We start from the raw sequence: 15,869 nt of genomic DNA on the forward strand, positions 1-15,869 counted from the left end.
GGATTAAAATTTTTTTAAGAAATTAGAATAAATTAGGAATAAAAGGATGGCAATATAAAAAATTATACTCAAGTTGGAGAAAAGAGGGATGTGTGTGTGTGTACTTACAAGCATGTGCATATGTGCAGTGTACACATACGCATACGTAGTAACAGTGATAAAGGGAGAAAAGAGAGGTCTGCTAGAACTGTGAAGCCATCTGGGAGTACTCACTGCAGAAGTGAGTAAATCTCCATGGCCTCTGAGAATACTCCTTGCTTAGGATATGTTGAAGGGTCACTGACCTGGACCCTGAAACCTTCTGGGGAACAGTGACCAGAAGAGCAGGTAAAATAGTACTCTCTTCTGTCAATTATTCTAGTGTTTATTGAGCTTCGGCTTTGTGTAAATAACACAGGATTGTACAGTTATCTATGCTTGATATATTCAAGTAATTAGTGGGTAAATAAGTAAATGATGCCATTTTTGCACTCTTTAATTCACTCATTTACTGAGCACTTATTTATTCTAGACACAGAATATTCGAGGTGCTAAGAACATAATGGTGAACAATATAGAAATCATCCTGCTTTCATGGAGCATATTTATGATTGAGAGAGACATTTCAACAAAAAACACATACATATACAATTACAGCTTGGGCTAGTTCACAAAGAATAATAGCTACAGTGCTGTAACCATCAGGGCAGGATCAGTTTAGATTTTGTGCTTTGAGGACTTTTGAAAGTAAGGGATAAGGGGCTGGGGTTGTAGTTCAGTGGAAGAGCGCTTGCCTCACAGATGTGAGGCCTTAGGTTCGGCCTCAGCACCACATAAAAATAAACAAATAAAAACAAAGATATTAAAAAAAAAAAGAAAGAAAGTAAGTAAGGGATGAGTTGGAGTTAACCAGGTCAGAATTTAAGGCTAGTGGAGATGGGATTGGGAGCATCACAAGTGCAGAATGCAGAGTTCCTGATGCTTCTCAGGCTGGAGTGGCAGTGTCTGTAATGACTTCAGACTACTTCAAAAGTAGTCCTCAGATGGGTGCAGGGGCATATGCCTATAATCCAGCAACTCAGAGGTAGAGGCAGGAGAGTCACAAGTTCAAGACCAGCCTGGGTAACTTAGTGAGACACTGCCTCAATATAAAAAAATCAAAAGGACTGGGGATGTAGGTCAGTGGTAGAGCATACCTGGGTTCAATTCCCAGTATTGAACAAAATTTGTTCCAGTAACCTTTGAAAAATCAGGTTTTTTTCTTTTCTTTTTTTAGTTGTTTGCTTTGTTTTACTTATTACGAGTGCAAATCAATTGAGCCAGTATATACTTTGGAAACATTCTTTTTATTTCAAAGAAAGCATTAAAAGGCTGAATTTACTATGAAAAGCCATAATAATGTAAAACACTTTATAGCTTTTTCAGAGAGTATCATGCAATTATAGTAAAATAAAGACTTCCTGTAAATGCTAACAATCAAAAAAGCAGGATTTCCTTTATTTCATGTACAATTCTCTAGTTAAATTTAGCATGAGCAAAATAAACTTTCAGGTAGCTGCTGTGGCTCACTCTTTATCAATTTGGAAAAATGGTTACCAAAATTTCAGTCATATTCCTGAGGATAATACTATAATTTCTAGTTAGCCATTTGGTAGTTCTGAGTGTATAGAAGCAATCACCAATTGTGTTCAAGGTATTCATTTTATTGGGGTATATATTTGAAGTCTAATGACATGTCAAATAATTTTGATAATGACAATGAAGATTTTGGGGGAGGAAAAAATCACTTTAGAAACCTGTATTTTGGCCTTTGATTTAAATATTAATTTGTAGAAAAATGTATGAAAAGTTTGTGACTAAATTTTTTGATTGTGATCTTTGGGAAGAGATGCAGCTGAATTTGTGACTATTACATATATACATATAGTAAACTTGAATAGAAGTTTCATGAAATAGTATTCAAATATTTTCTATTAAATTCTATTTCATTTTTAAAGAAAATAAATTAGAAAATGTCACTTCTAAACTAATTTTGTGACATACTAATGGGTTGCAACTTGTATTTGACCTACTAATGGGCCACAATTTGTATTTTGAAAAACATTGAAAAAAATGATTGTATTAATTGGAACTTCAGAAAGGAATTCCAGATTACTCTAGAAGCATAAGATTAGAATAATTTTATCACTGCTATATACCACATCATTAATAATAGATAATTAACTAATAAGTGCTACTCTTTTTTTTTTTAGAGAGAGAGAGAGAGAGAATTTTTTTTTAATATTTATTTTTCAGTTTTTGGTGGACGCAGCATCTTTATTTTTATTTTATATGGTGCTGAGGATCGAACCCAGCGCCCCGTGCATGCCTGGTGAGCGCGCTACCGCTTGAGCCACATCCCCAGCCCAAGTGCTACTCTTACATCATTTTCTTTTTTGATACAGGGATTGAACCCAGTGGTTAACCATTGAGCATTCCTATCCCTTTTTATTTTGAGACAAGAGTCTTGCTAAGTTGCTTAGGGCCTCTTTGCTGAGGCTGTCTTTGAACTTGTGATCCTCCTGTCTCATCCTCCTGAGCCACTGGGATTACAGGCATGTGCTAACTCACCTGTCTACTCTTAAATCATTTGAATGCCTGGGGTGATCTTTTATTAAAAAGTGTTCTCACACACACGTGCAAAGGCACAGTTATTTACTTGAATATGCAATACCTCTCAGTAGAAAGATATATAAGAAGTTAATAATCATGAATTGCCTGAGAGAAGGAGAGCTGGGTATCTCTGAGCAAAGAAAGAGGTAAAATATTTTAATTTGGTGTTCCCTTTCATTATGATTCCTTTAAAATTTGAATTGTGAACATATTTGCTTCAGACATTAAATTTAAAGATAATAAATTATGCACCTTCATTATTAGAAAGAAAGTGTGTGTAGGTGCTCCAGTGCTCCAGGATCAGGATTGGCAGTGAAGATATGTCATAGATGGGCAGTGCATGGCAGACAAGTATGGAGTGACAGCCTGCTTGCTATGTTTACCATCCCTGATTTAGAGTAGTTATATTGACAGTACTATAAAAGGATATTTAAGTGTCTCATTAAAAAGGTTTAATTTGTGTTTTGCTTATTCATATGGGGGGATGGTATAAACTATATTCTAGAATTTTTTCAATATATTAATAAATTTACATGCTTAATCTAAATGTTTTAATGCTTAAAGTAGAACTTTAAAAAAATTTAATTTATTTCGAAATAATTTCAGTCTTACAGAAAAGTAATATGAGTAATAATAATGAATAAAAAATACAAATAATACCCATTTCCAGATTCATCTTTTGTTAGCATTTTATCTACCTTTTTATCTATCTCATTTGTTCTTTTTTGAACCATTTGAGAGAAACTTACAAATACCATGCCCCTTTCTTCTTAACAATTTCAATGTGTATTTTTTAAAATTAGGGATATTTTTAACCACATTTATTAATTAGTTGTAATAAAATTAATATTGATTACATACTTTAATCTACTTGTTTTCCAATTTTTCAGTTGACCCCAGAAATGTCCTTTATGGCATTTTACCCTCTCTTTAGCATAGGATGCAGACTAGACATTTAGTTTTCATAGTTTTTTAGACTCCTTTGATTGTGAACATTTTTGTAATTTTTATATTTTTTACAACATTGAGATTTTTAAAGAATATACTTCATCCTTTAAAAACTAGAATGTTGGTCATTCTGTTGTTTTTGATTAGATTTAGATTATGCATTCTCAAAATACTACATAGATGATGTTTCTTAGGATTTCACATTTGGAGGTGCTCTGCCCACCTGCCCCTCATCAGTTATGTTAGAATACTTTGTTAATATGTTGTCTAGTTTTCACAATGTAATATTTTCCTTTTAGAACTAATAAATATTCTACTGGAAGACTTTTTTAAACCATTCAACTATACTGATGCTCATCAAAATTTCCTCTTAGATATACATGATTGTATAAGCCTGATCTAAATTTTTACTATGTTGGTTGTAAAATGGTAGTTTTTCCCAATGATAGCAATACCTCCTTATTTACTAGTCAGTGTTCAGCATTGTGCTGTAAGCAAGAATTTTCCTTTTTCTCCCTTTTATGTATTTGTTGTTGTTATGAACTAATAAATCCCCCCCAATGATTCATAATTCATTATTGTGTAAAGGATTTGATTCTTGGGGTCAGTGACAACTTCATAAGATCAGTGACTTCTCTGAAATTGTGTGCAAAGTTCTGTGTTGTTTGGGCATCCTTCTGGGAATAATGTCGATAACTTTCATCAGGATCTCGTAAATAGTTCTTGACTCAAATATATTAATTTCTGCCAGCTTTGTGAAGGGTTAGAGATCTTAGAATCTATAATGCTTATTATTTATATATCCTTTGCCCTGCTTTCTACCTGGAATGATAAGTAACTGAAATGTTAGAACCACAGTGTGTCTCCTTCTGTAGCACATTCTATTATTTTTGTCTGCTGTTTTTAAACCTCAACTTAAAATAGTATTATATTTTGGTTACTTTATTTTATTTTATTTTTTTACTGGAATACATAATAAATGCTAATACCTTCATTGCCACTGTAGCAACAGTTTATGATGTATAGAGCCAGTCTTGTGAAGCAACGAATTACCTTGATTTAATTTGAAATTTTAAAACCAATGTTTTTTACACTGTAGTTTTATTAGCTCTCTGGGAGTGAGCTACATGATGTTGTGCACTGAAAATTACCCAAATGTTCTCGCCTTCTCTTTCCTGGATGAGCTTCAGAAGGAGTTCATTACTACTTATAACATGATGAAGACAAATACTGCTGTCAGACCATACTGTTTCATTGAATTTGGTAAGGGCCTGATTTTTTTAACCTTTTTATTATCCTGTTTCCAACCATTCATAAGCAATTTTTTATATAATACTGGCCAGGGGTAGAGGGACTTCTGCTAACTTGTTTTTAGTGGAATAGTTTGGTAAATGATCTATAAGTTATGGCAACTTCTTACCTAATTTGAGTGCCTATTTAAAAAAAAATGTTTTTGAACTGTGAAGGGGATTGTGATTATTAGTTCAAGTAATTAATTCCATAGGACAGTTTCTCAATGAGAAATATATAAGCTAGAGATTCAGAGTTTTGTGTTTATGTGATAATCTTTTATAGGCTGCTTAATGTATAATAGTGGTTGGCAAACATTTGTTGGAAGGGACCAGAGAGTGCATATTTTAGACTTTAAGGGCCATACAGTCTCTGCCACAATTCTTTTAGCTTTATTATTGTAGCTTGAAAGCAGCCATAGGCAATACATAAATGAATGAGGGTAGTTATGGTCTAATAAAACTTTATTTGCAAAAACAGCAGGCTAGATTTGCTGTGGGCAGTAGCTTGCTCAACTCCTAATATACAAGAAGGGTGGGGGAAGACCCCAAGGTACAAATAGTAAAAATAAAATTCCACTTGGAAGATATTTAGGAAATATCTTTTATTGTTTTTATTACATTTATTATTTAAAAAAATTTTTTTAGTTGTAGATCAACACAATACCTTTACTTTATTTATTTATTTTATGTGGTGCTGAGGATCGAAACCAGTGCCTCACATGTGCTAGGTGAGCGCTCTACCACTGAGCCACAAACCCAGCCCAATATTTATTCTTTAAAACACACATTCTTATGGCATAAGCAGTATTAGAAAACATATTTATAAAAACATGTAATTTATAGTATATGTTCTTGTGTAATTATATCCAGATTTAATATTTCATGAGATAAGAATTCCTATAAATTAAGACTTTGGTTTAAAATTAAAAGCTGTTTTTTTGTTTGTAGTTCCTTGAAGTGGATGTAATACCTTCAGGGAGTGTTAAACCCTTAGTTTAATTATAATTACTAATTTCTAGAGTATAATTTTTGGAGTAGAAATTGATGGTTCTCTGATATATTATTTGAAATAATATTGAAAATTCCTGACAAATTGAATAATTTTTAATAAAAAATTAAACTGTTTATCTATAAAATTTACTGACCATAAATATCACACTCTCAAATGATTTAATTAACAAATGATTGCAAGGAAATTTATTTTTTATTTTACATAGATAACTTCATTCAGAGGACCAAGCATCGATATAATAATCCCAGGTCTCTTTCAACAAAGATAAATCTGTCTGACATGCAGATGGAAATCAAGCTGAGGCCCCCTTATCAAATTCCTATGTGTGAACTGGGGTCAGCCAATGGAGTCACATCTGCATTTTCTGTTGACTATAAAGGTGCTGGTAAGATTTCTTCTGGTGAGTTTTAAATCTCAATTATTTCACTAAATTTTTCTGTTTTGAAATAAGAATTGAGGAACTTTTGAAAATGAATGACTTTATTTTAGTATTTTAAATCAGATACTTGAAGAATATAGAACTTCAAAGCAACCCCTTTTCCCAATTGTTTATAAAGTAAGCTACCAGATATGTGACTACTCAGGAAAATACTTTCAAATGGCAATCTCAGAGGATCTCTTTGCTAGGAAAACACTGACAGTTTTTTTGTGAACACATCTAGAAATGAAAAGTAGCTTTTTGTAATGTTTACTTATAAGATGTAAAGTGATCTAAATTATATCAAAATTGCAACATTTAAACCAGGGTTCTTGACTATCACAGAAAATATAAAGGTCTTAATGATCATCTACTTAAGCCTCTCCTCCCAAAGAATACCACCATCTTCAGTAGTTGTGACAGGGTGAAAACTTCTGCCTAAAAATGGAAATCTTATTGTTTGTAAAGTAGCATATGCCATTGGATGAAACAACTTAAAATTCTTCCTTGTAAACTAATCTAAGGATAACACAGATTTCACTAAATAATCTGGTCACTCATTAAACAAGGACAAGAAATAATAAAATATCTAAATTGCAGAGAAAGAAATAATATAATTCTATTTATATATGTTATAATCTTTTACTTAGAAAATCCTGAGGAATCTGCCAAAAAAAAAAAAAAAAATCTAATAAACAAGTTCAGCAAGGTTGCAGGATATAAGATCATTATACAAAAATCAATTATATTCTGTACACTAACAGTGAATAATTTGAAAATAAAATTAAGAAAATTCTATACACTGAAAACCATGAAACATCATTGAAAGAAATTAAAGACCTAAATGAAGGTAGTTTCATGTTCTTTGATTAGAAGACAGTATTGTTAAGATAGCTGCTAATACGTACTGATAATTATCCAAATTGATATACAGATTAAACACAATCTCAGCTATGTTTTTTTATAGAAAACTGATCCCAAAATTCACATCAAAATATAAGGGACAGAAAATAGGCAAAATAATCTTGGAGAAAAAAAAGTTGGAGGGCTCCCAGTCACATTTCCAAACTTACTACCAAACTACAGTAATTAAAACTGTATGGTGTGGTTTAAGGATGGACATGTTGATCGGTGAAATAAAATTTAGAGTACAGAAGTAAATCCTTTCATTATGGTCAATTCATTTTTGACAATGATGCCAAGACAGTGGTGAAAGAATAGATTTTTCAACAAATAATGCTGGGGCAACTGATATATATATGTAAAAGAATGAAATTGGAGCCCTACCTTCCTATATATGAACAGGTATGCATATATATATGTATATAAATTAACTCAAAATAGAGCAAAGTCCTCAGTTTCACAATTAAAACTATTAAACTCTCAGAAGAAAATGTAGTTGTAAATCATTGTGATCTTGTACTAGGTTTTTCAGATTTAACACCAAAAGCACAGTGAAAGGTGAACTTCATAAAAATTAAAACCTTTTATTCTTCACAGGACATAATCAAGAAAGTGAATACACAATCCATAGGATAGGAGAAAATATTTGCAAATCATATATCTGATAAAGGACTAGTGTCTAAAATGTACAAGTAACTCTTACAGCTCAACAATAAAAAATATAGTTTATAAATTGGAAATATATTTGAATAGGCATTTCTACAAAGATTATACAACTAGTTAATTATCACATAAAGATGCTCAACATTATTAGTCATTAAGGAAATATAGAGCAAAATTATAAGGAGATATTATTTCATGCCAACTAGGATGGTTAAAGACAGACAATTAGATATGTTGGTGGGGAGAAATTGAGACTCACAAACATTACTGCAGGAAAATTCCTCCAAAAGTTAAACACAGAGTTGCCATATGACCCAACAATGCTACTCCTAGGTTTATATTATAGATGAAAATATTTCCACACTAAAGTGTGTATATGGGGGCTCGGGCTGGGGTTCAGCGGTAGTGCACTTGCCTGGCATGTGTGAGGCACTGTGTTCAATTCTCAGCACTGCGCATAAATAAATAAAGTTCTATCAACAGTTTAAAAATTAAAAAAATATGTGTATATGATGTTCTCAGCAGCATTATTCAGAATAACCCCAAAGTGGAAATAGCCCAAATCTCCATCGGCTGATGAATGGATAAGCAAAATATGGTATATCCATCCATTCAATCAAATACTTAAGTAACAACAACAGCAACAACAAAGAAATAAAGTACTGATACATGATACCACATTGGTAAACTTTAAAAGCACTGTACTGAGTGAAAAAAAAAGCCATATATAAAAGACTACATATTTATAATTTCATTTACATATAATGTCCTGAATAGGCAAATCCATAGAGGCAGAAAGTAGATTAGTGGTTAACAAGAGGTTGAGAGGTGGTAATGCCTGCTACTACGAGTGGGCATGGGATTTCTTTTTGCAGGTTACAAAATGTTGTGGAATTTAAAGTTTTGGGATCCTTAAAAGTTTTAGTATAAGGGCTGGGGTTGTAGCTCAGCGACAGAGCACTTGCCTGGCACGTGTAAGGCACTGGGTTCCATCCTCAGCACCACATAAAAATAAATAAATAAAATGAAGGTATTGTGTTCATCTACAACTAAAAATATTTAAAAAAAACTTACAAAAAGTTTTAGTATATCTCTGAGTATACTAAAACTTTGTGAAATGTGTACTTTAAAGGAGTAAATATTATTGAATGTGGATTGTGTTCAGTTTTTAAAGTCACTAATAAATGAGAGGTTTATTTGAAGACTTCCAGATCTGTTAGTGATGGAATAGGTAATTGAGGCCAGCAGTTCCACTATGTACCTGTAGAAAAGCTGAATGTAATGTTCTGTAGAATATGTAGATTTACTCTAATATATAGAATTTTAAAAAAATAATTTTTTAGTTGTAGATGGACACAATACCTTACATTATTTATTTATTTTTATGTGGCGCTGAGGATCAAATTCAGTGCCTCACACGTGTTAGGCAAGTGCTCTACCTCTGAGCCACAACCCCAGCCCCTGAAGAATTTAATCAACATAATCTTCCTGGAGTCTTGGGACATCCACAAAGTTTACTAAAAATTACTAGGGATACAGAAGAGGATGGAGCCCTGGGGAGAGAAACCCAATGTTTCCAGTTCTAGAGGGAGCAGGTGACAGCCTCTCAGAACTAGGGAGGCAGATTTGAGAAAAGGGCCCACCAAGGTGGTGAACCTTACCAGCAATTCCTCAGCTTTGGATTAGAACCCTGGATGTCTGCACCCTGGGAATATGGGTAACTGAAGTAGATAGGCTCTTATAGGGATTGGAGTTCAGTTGTGAATCATCATATTCTCTAAAATTGGAGTGAGGTGATAATTCTGTGCTTAATGTTCCAAAGATCCTGGCAGAAGCAAATAGTTAGTTTTTTTTTTAAGAAGAAGAAGAAGAAGATAGTTCCATAAATTTCAAATTATGTCTGCAATAAGATATTGAAAATAGAATGCTTGGCAGTCATAAATAACCAGGTACCTAAAGACTAGACTATATCAACACAAACCATCAGAAATGCACAAAAGGTCTGATTAAAAACAATGGAAGCCAAAAGGCAACTTAATGATATCTTCTAAAGGAGAAACAAAATAACTGCAGATTTGGAGTCCTGTGCTTAACCACAATAAAAAATTAAAACAAAAACAAACAAACAAACAAAAAAACAAAATATACTCAGAAGAATGAAGTAGCAAAAGAGTAAATAGTCTTGTGTTGTTCCTGTCTTGATCTTAGAGAAAGTGGTTGTACTAATTTTACAGTCCCATCAATCTGCATTAGTGGATCTTTTTCACCACATCCTTGCCAGGATTATTATTATTATTATTATTTCTTCTTCTTCTTCTTCTTCTTCTTCTCCTCCTCCTCCTTCTCCTTCTCCTTCTCCTTCTCATTATTATTATATTATTATTATTATTATTATTATTATTATTATTATTATTATTACATTACCAGGGGTTTGCTTAAGCACTGAGCCACATCCCCAGCTCTTTTTAATATTTTACTTAGAGATAGGGTCTCACTAAGTTGCTGAGGCTGGCTTTGAATTCAGCCTTCCAAGCCACTGGGATTGTAGGCTGTGCCACTGCACCAGGTATATTATTCATATTCCTGATATTTGCATTCTGATTGAAGGGACAAAAAATCTTAATGTAGGGTGGTTCTTTTTTAAAATTAGTTGCTCATGACAATACAATGATCTTGACATATCATACATTTGATTCAAATGGGGTATGAATTCTTATTTTTCCACGTGTACAGATTGCTGTATAACATTGGTTATACAGCCGTGTATATACATACAGCAATACTAGTGTCTGTTGTATTCTGCTGCTCTTCCTATCCCCCCTCCCCACCTCTCCCCTCCCATCAACTCTCTCTACCCAATCTACTGTGACACATTTCTCTCTCTTTTTTTTCTTTCCCCTCACACCATCATATATGTATTTTGTATAACGATGAGGGTCTCCTTCCATCTTCTGTGCAATTCCCCTTCTCCCTCCCATGCCCTCCCACCTCCCTTCCCTGTTTAGTGGTAATTTCTTCTCATGCTCTTCCTCCCTGCTCTATTTTGAGTCACCCCCCTTATATCAGAGAAGACATTTAGCATTTGTTTTTTAGGAATTGGCTAACTTCACTTAGCATAATCTGCTCCAGTGCCATCCATTTCCCTGCAAATGCCATGATCTTGTTATTTTTTAGTGCTGAGTAATATTCCATTGTGTATAAATGCCACATTTCTTTTTATCCATTCATCTGTTGAAGGGCATCTAGGTTGGTTCCACAGTCTAGCTATTGTGAATTGTGATGCTATGAACATTGAATTAGCTGTGTCTCTGTAGTATGCTCTTTTTAGGTCTTTTGGGTATAGTCCGAGAAGGGGAATAGCTGGGTCAAATGGTAGTTCCATTCCCAGCTTTCCAAGGAATCTCCATACTGCTTTCCATATTGGCTGCACCAATTTGCAGTCCCACCAGCAATGTACAAGTGTACCTTTTTCCCCACATCCTTGCCAACACTTGTTATTGTTTGACTTCATAATGGCTGCCATTCTTACTGGAGTGAGATGGTATCTTAGAGTGGTTTTAATTTGCATTTCTCTGATTGCTAGAGATGGTGAGCATTTTTTCGTGTATTTGTTGATTGATTGTATATCCTCCTCTGAGAAGTGTCTGTTCAGATCCTTGGCCCATTTGTCGATTGGGTTATTTGGTTTTTTTGTTGTTTAACTTTTTGAGTTCTTCGTGTACTCTGGAGATTAGAGTTCTGTCTGAAGTGTGAGGGATAAAAATTTGTTCCCAGGATGTAGGCTCCCTATTTACCTCACATATTATTTCTCTTGCTGAGATAAAACTTTTTAGTTTGAATACATCCCAATTGTTGATTCTTGATTTTAACTCTTGTGCTATAGGTGTCCTATTAAGGAATTTGGAGCCCGACCCCACGAGATGGAGATTAGGGCCAACTTTTTCTTCTATTAGACACAGAGTCTCTGGTTTGATTCCTAGCTCCTTGATCCATTTTGAGTTAACGTTTGTGCATGGTGAGAGAAAGGGATTCAATTTCATTTTGTTGCATATGGATTTCCAGTTCTCCCAGTACCATTTTGCAAGGGGGAGGGTACCGGGTATTGAACCCAGGGGTACTTAATCACTGAGCCACATCTCCAGTCTTTTTTTGTATTTTATTTAGAGATAGAGTCTTACTGAGGTATTTAGGGACTTGCCAAAATGCTAAGGCTAGCTTTGAACTCAAATCCTCCTGTCTCAGTCTTCTGAGCTGCTGGAATAACAGGTATGCACCATCATACCTGGCTTAGTGCAGTTTTGATTTTCATTTCCCTAATTTCTAGAGATGTTGAACACTTTTTCATATATTTGTTGGCAATTTGTGTTTTTTCTTGTGAGAAATTTCCATTCTTTTGTCCATTTATTGATTGGATTATTTTAGGGGGCCATTGAGTTTTTTGTTTCTTTTTTTGTTCTTTTTAGATATACATGAAAGTAGAGGGGATTTTGATATATTATACATACATGGAGTATAACTTGAATAAGGATCCCATTCTTGTGATTGTACAGGATGTGGAGTTCACTGGTCATGTATTCATATATGATCATAGGAAAGTTATGTCCAATTCACTGTACTATCTTTCCTGTTCCATCCCACCTCCCTTCTCTTCATTCCCCTTTTTTTAATCCAATGAACTTCCATTCTTCCCCTCCCTACCCTTCCTTATTATGTATTAGCATCTGCATATCAGAGAGAACATTTGGCCTTTGATTCTTTGGGATTGGCTTATTTTACTCAGCATGATAGTCTTTAGTTCCATCCAATTCTGGCAAATAACATAATTTCTTTCTTCTTTATGGCCAAGTAATAGTCCACTGTGTATATATACCACACTTTCTTAATCCATTCATCTATTAAAGAGCACCTGGATTGGTTCTGTAGCTTAGTTATTGTGAATTGAACTGCTGTAAACACTGATGTGGCTACATCACTGTAGTATGCTGCTTTTAAGTCCTTTGGGTATAAACCAAGGAGTGGGATAACAGAATCAAATAGTGGTTCCATTCCAAATTTTCTGAGGAATCTCCATACTGCTTTCCATAGTGGTTGCACCAATATGCAGCCCCACCACCAATATATGAGTGCACCCTTTTCCCCAACATTTATTGTTACTTGTATTCTTGATAATTGCCATTCTGATGAGAGTGAGATGGAATTTCAGTGTGGTATTACTTTGCATTTCTCTAATTGCTGGAGATGTTAAACATTTTTTCATTGATTTGTTGACCATTCATATTTCTTCTTCTGTGAAGTGCCTGTTCAGTTCCTTTTCCCATTTATTGATCGGTTTTTTTTTTTTTATTGTTGTTGTTGTTGTTATTTGGTTTTTTGAGTTCTTTGTATGTATATCCTGGAGATTAATGCACTTTCTGAGGTGTAGGTGGCAAAGATTTTCTTCCATTCTGTAGGCTGTCTTCACGTTTTTGAATGTTTCCTTTGCTGTGCAGAAACTTTTTAGTTTGATACCATCCCATTTATTGATTCTTGATTTTATTTCTTGTGCTTTAGGAGTCTTGTTGAGGAAGTTGGTTTTTAAGTCGACATGGTGGAGTGTTGGGCCTACATTTTCTTCTAGGAGATGCATGGTCTCCATTCTAATTCTTAGGTCTTTGATCCACTTTGAGTTGAATTTTGTGCAGGGTGAGAGTTAATGGTTAAATTTTATTCTACTACAAATGGATTTCCAGTTTTTCTAGCACCATTTGTTGAAGAGGCTATCTTTTCTCTAATATATGTTTAACTCTATTTATATGGGTTTGTCTCTGTATCTTCTATTCTGTTCCATCCATCTCCATGTCTGTTTTTGTGCCAATACCATGCTGTTTTTTTTTTTAAACTATAGCTCTGAGAATATTTTTATAGTCTGGCTTCCTGCTTCACTTTTCTTGCTAAGGATTACTTTGGTTATTCTGGGTCTCTTATTTTTCCAAATGAGTGTCATGACTGCTTTTTCTATTTCAATGAAGAGCGTCATTGAAATTTTAATAGAAATTGCGTTAAATCTATATAGCATATTTGGTAGTATGGCCATTTTGTCAATATGAATTTTGCCTATCCAAGAACATAGGATGGAAAGATATCCTTATCTTTCCATCTTCTAAGTTCTTTAATTTCTTTAATGTCTGTAGTTTTCATTGTCAATATCTTTTCCTCTTTTGTTAGACAGATTTCCAAGTATTTTATTTTTTAGGCTATTGTAAATGGGATAGTTTTCCTATTTTTAGCTGATTCATCATTGGTGTATAGAAACACACTTTTGGGGGGTTAATTTTATATCCTGCTACTTTGCTGAATTCATTGATGAGTTATAGAAGCTTTCTGGTTGAGTTTTTTTTTTGGGTCTTTTAAATATAGAGTAATGCCATCAGCAAATAGGGATAGTTTGAGCTCTTCTTTTCCTGTTCATATTCCTTTAATTGCTTTCTTTTGTCTAATCACTCTGGGTAGGGTTTTAAGAACTATGTTGAATAGAAGTGGTGAAAGAGGGCATTCCTTTCTCCTTCCAGTTTTTAGAGGGAATGCTTTAAATTTTTCTCCATTTAGAATGATGTTGGCCTTGGGTTTAGTTTTTACATAGTTAAGTTATGTTCCTACTATCCCTAGTTTTTCTAGTGTTTTGAGCATGAATGGGTGCTAAATTTTGTCAACTTCTTTTTCTGCATCTGTTGAAATAATCATGTGATTCTTGTCTTTAAGTCTATTAATGTGAAGAATTATGTTTAATGATTTCCATGTGCTGAACCAACCTTGTATCCCTGGGATGAACCCCACTTGATCATGTGCACTGTTTATTTGGCAATGAGTTTTTTGAGCTCTGTATATATTCTGGATATTAATCCCATCAGAGGAGTGGCTGGCAAAGATATTTTATTTTTATTTCATAGGCTCTGTCTTTACTCTTATTAATCATTTCCTTTGCTGTGCTGAAGTTTTTAAATTTGATGGCATCCTACTTGTTGATTCTTGGGTTTATTTGTTTAGCTCTAGCGGTTTTGTTGAGGAAGTTGGTGTTTGCACCAATATGATGGAGTGTTGATCCTATGTTTTCTGCTAGTAGTTATAAGGTTTCTGATCTAATTCCTAAGTCTTTGATCCACTTTCATTTGACTTTTGTGCAGTGAGATTGGGATCTAGTTTCATTCTTTTACATATGGTTATCTGTTTTTTCTAGCACCATTTCTTTTAAAGGCTATCTTTTCTCCAACAAAAATTTTTGACACCTTTGTCAAGTATCAGATAACTTTAACTGTGTGTTTGTCTTTGTGTCTTCTATTCCATTGGTCTCATGTCTATTTTAATGCCAATACCATTGCTATTTTTGTTACTATAGCTCTGTAGTATAATTTGAGATCAGGTATTGTGATGCTTCCAGCATAGCTCTGCTGGTTCGGTATTGCATTGGTTATTCTGGGTCTTTTATTCCTCCAAATGAATTTTAAGACTGTCTTTTCTAGTTTTGTGAAGGATGTCATTGGTATTTTGATGGTGATTATATTGAATTTGTATTGTGCTTTTGGTAATATGGCCATTTTGACAATATTAATTCTGCCCATCCAAGAACATGGGAGGTCTTTCCATCTTTAAAGGTCTTCAATTTTTTTCTTCAGGATTCTGTAGTTTTCATTGTAGAGGTATTGCCCCTCCTTGGTTAGATTTATTTTATTTCATTTTTTGAGATTATTAGCTGTGAATGATATAGTTTGCTTAAGTTCTTTCTCGGAAGATTTATTGTTGGAGTGTAAGAAAGCTATTAATTTATAAATGTTAATCTTGTATTCTGCTGCTTTGCTGAATTTATTTATCAGCTTTAGAAGTCCTCTGGTAAAGTTTTTGGATCTTCTAAATATAAGATCATGTCATCGAGAAACAGATAATTTGACTAATTCTTTTCATATATGTATTCCTTTAATTTCCTTCTCTTACCTAATTGTTCTGGCTAGAATTTTGAGAACAGGAGTGG

The 15,869-nt window shown here is 33.8% G+C and overlaps 1 protein-coding gene across 1 annotated transcript in view; it reads left to right on the forward strand.

Annotated features, from left to right (window-relative positions):
• Positions 1-15,869, forward strand: part of Sec22a (SEC22 homolog A, vesicle trafficking protein) — a 59,538-nt gene that overhangs the window by 12,618 nt on the left and 31,051 nt on the right. Inside the window, exons 4-5 of the mRNA XM_046458070.2 lie at positions 4,679-4,842; positions 6,089-6,283. Of these exons, the coding sequence (XP_046314026.1) occupies positions 4,679-4,842; positions 6,089-6,283 (359 nt within the window). The remainder of the gene's footprint in view (positions 1-4,678; positions 4,843-6,088; positions 6,284-15,869) is intronic.

The sequence above is a fragment of the Marmota monax genome, unplaced genomic scaffold (assembly GCF_021218885.2).
Source record: "Marmota monax isolate L192 unplaced genomic scaffold, Marmota_monax_Labrador192_F-V1.1 WCK01_AAM20220418_F8-fsc00052, whole genome shotgun sequence".
NCBI classification, from domain to species: domain Eukaryota; kingdom Metazoa; phylum Chordata; class Mammalia; order Rodentia; family Sciuridae; genus Marmota; species Marmota monax.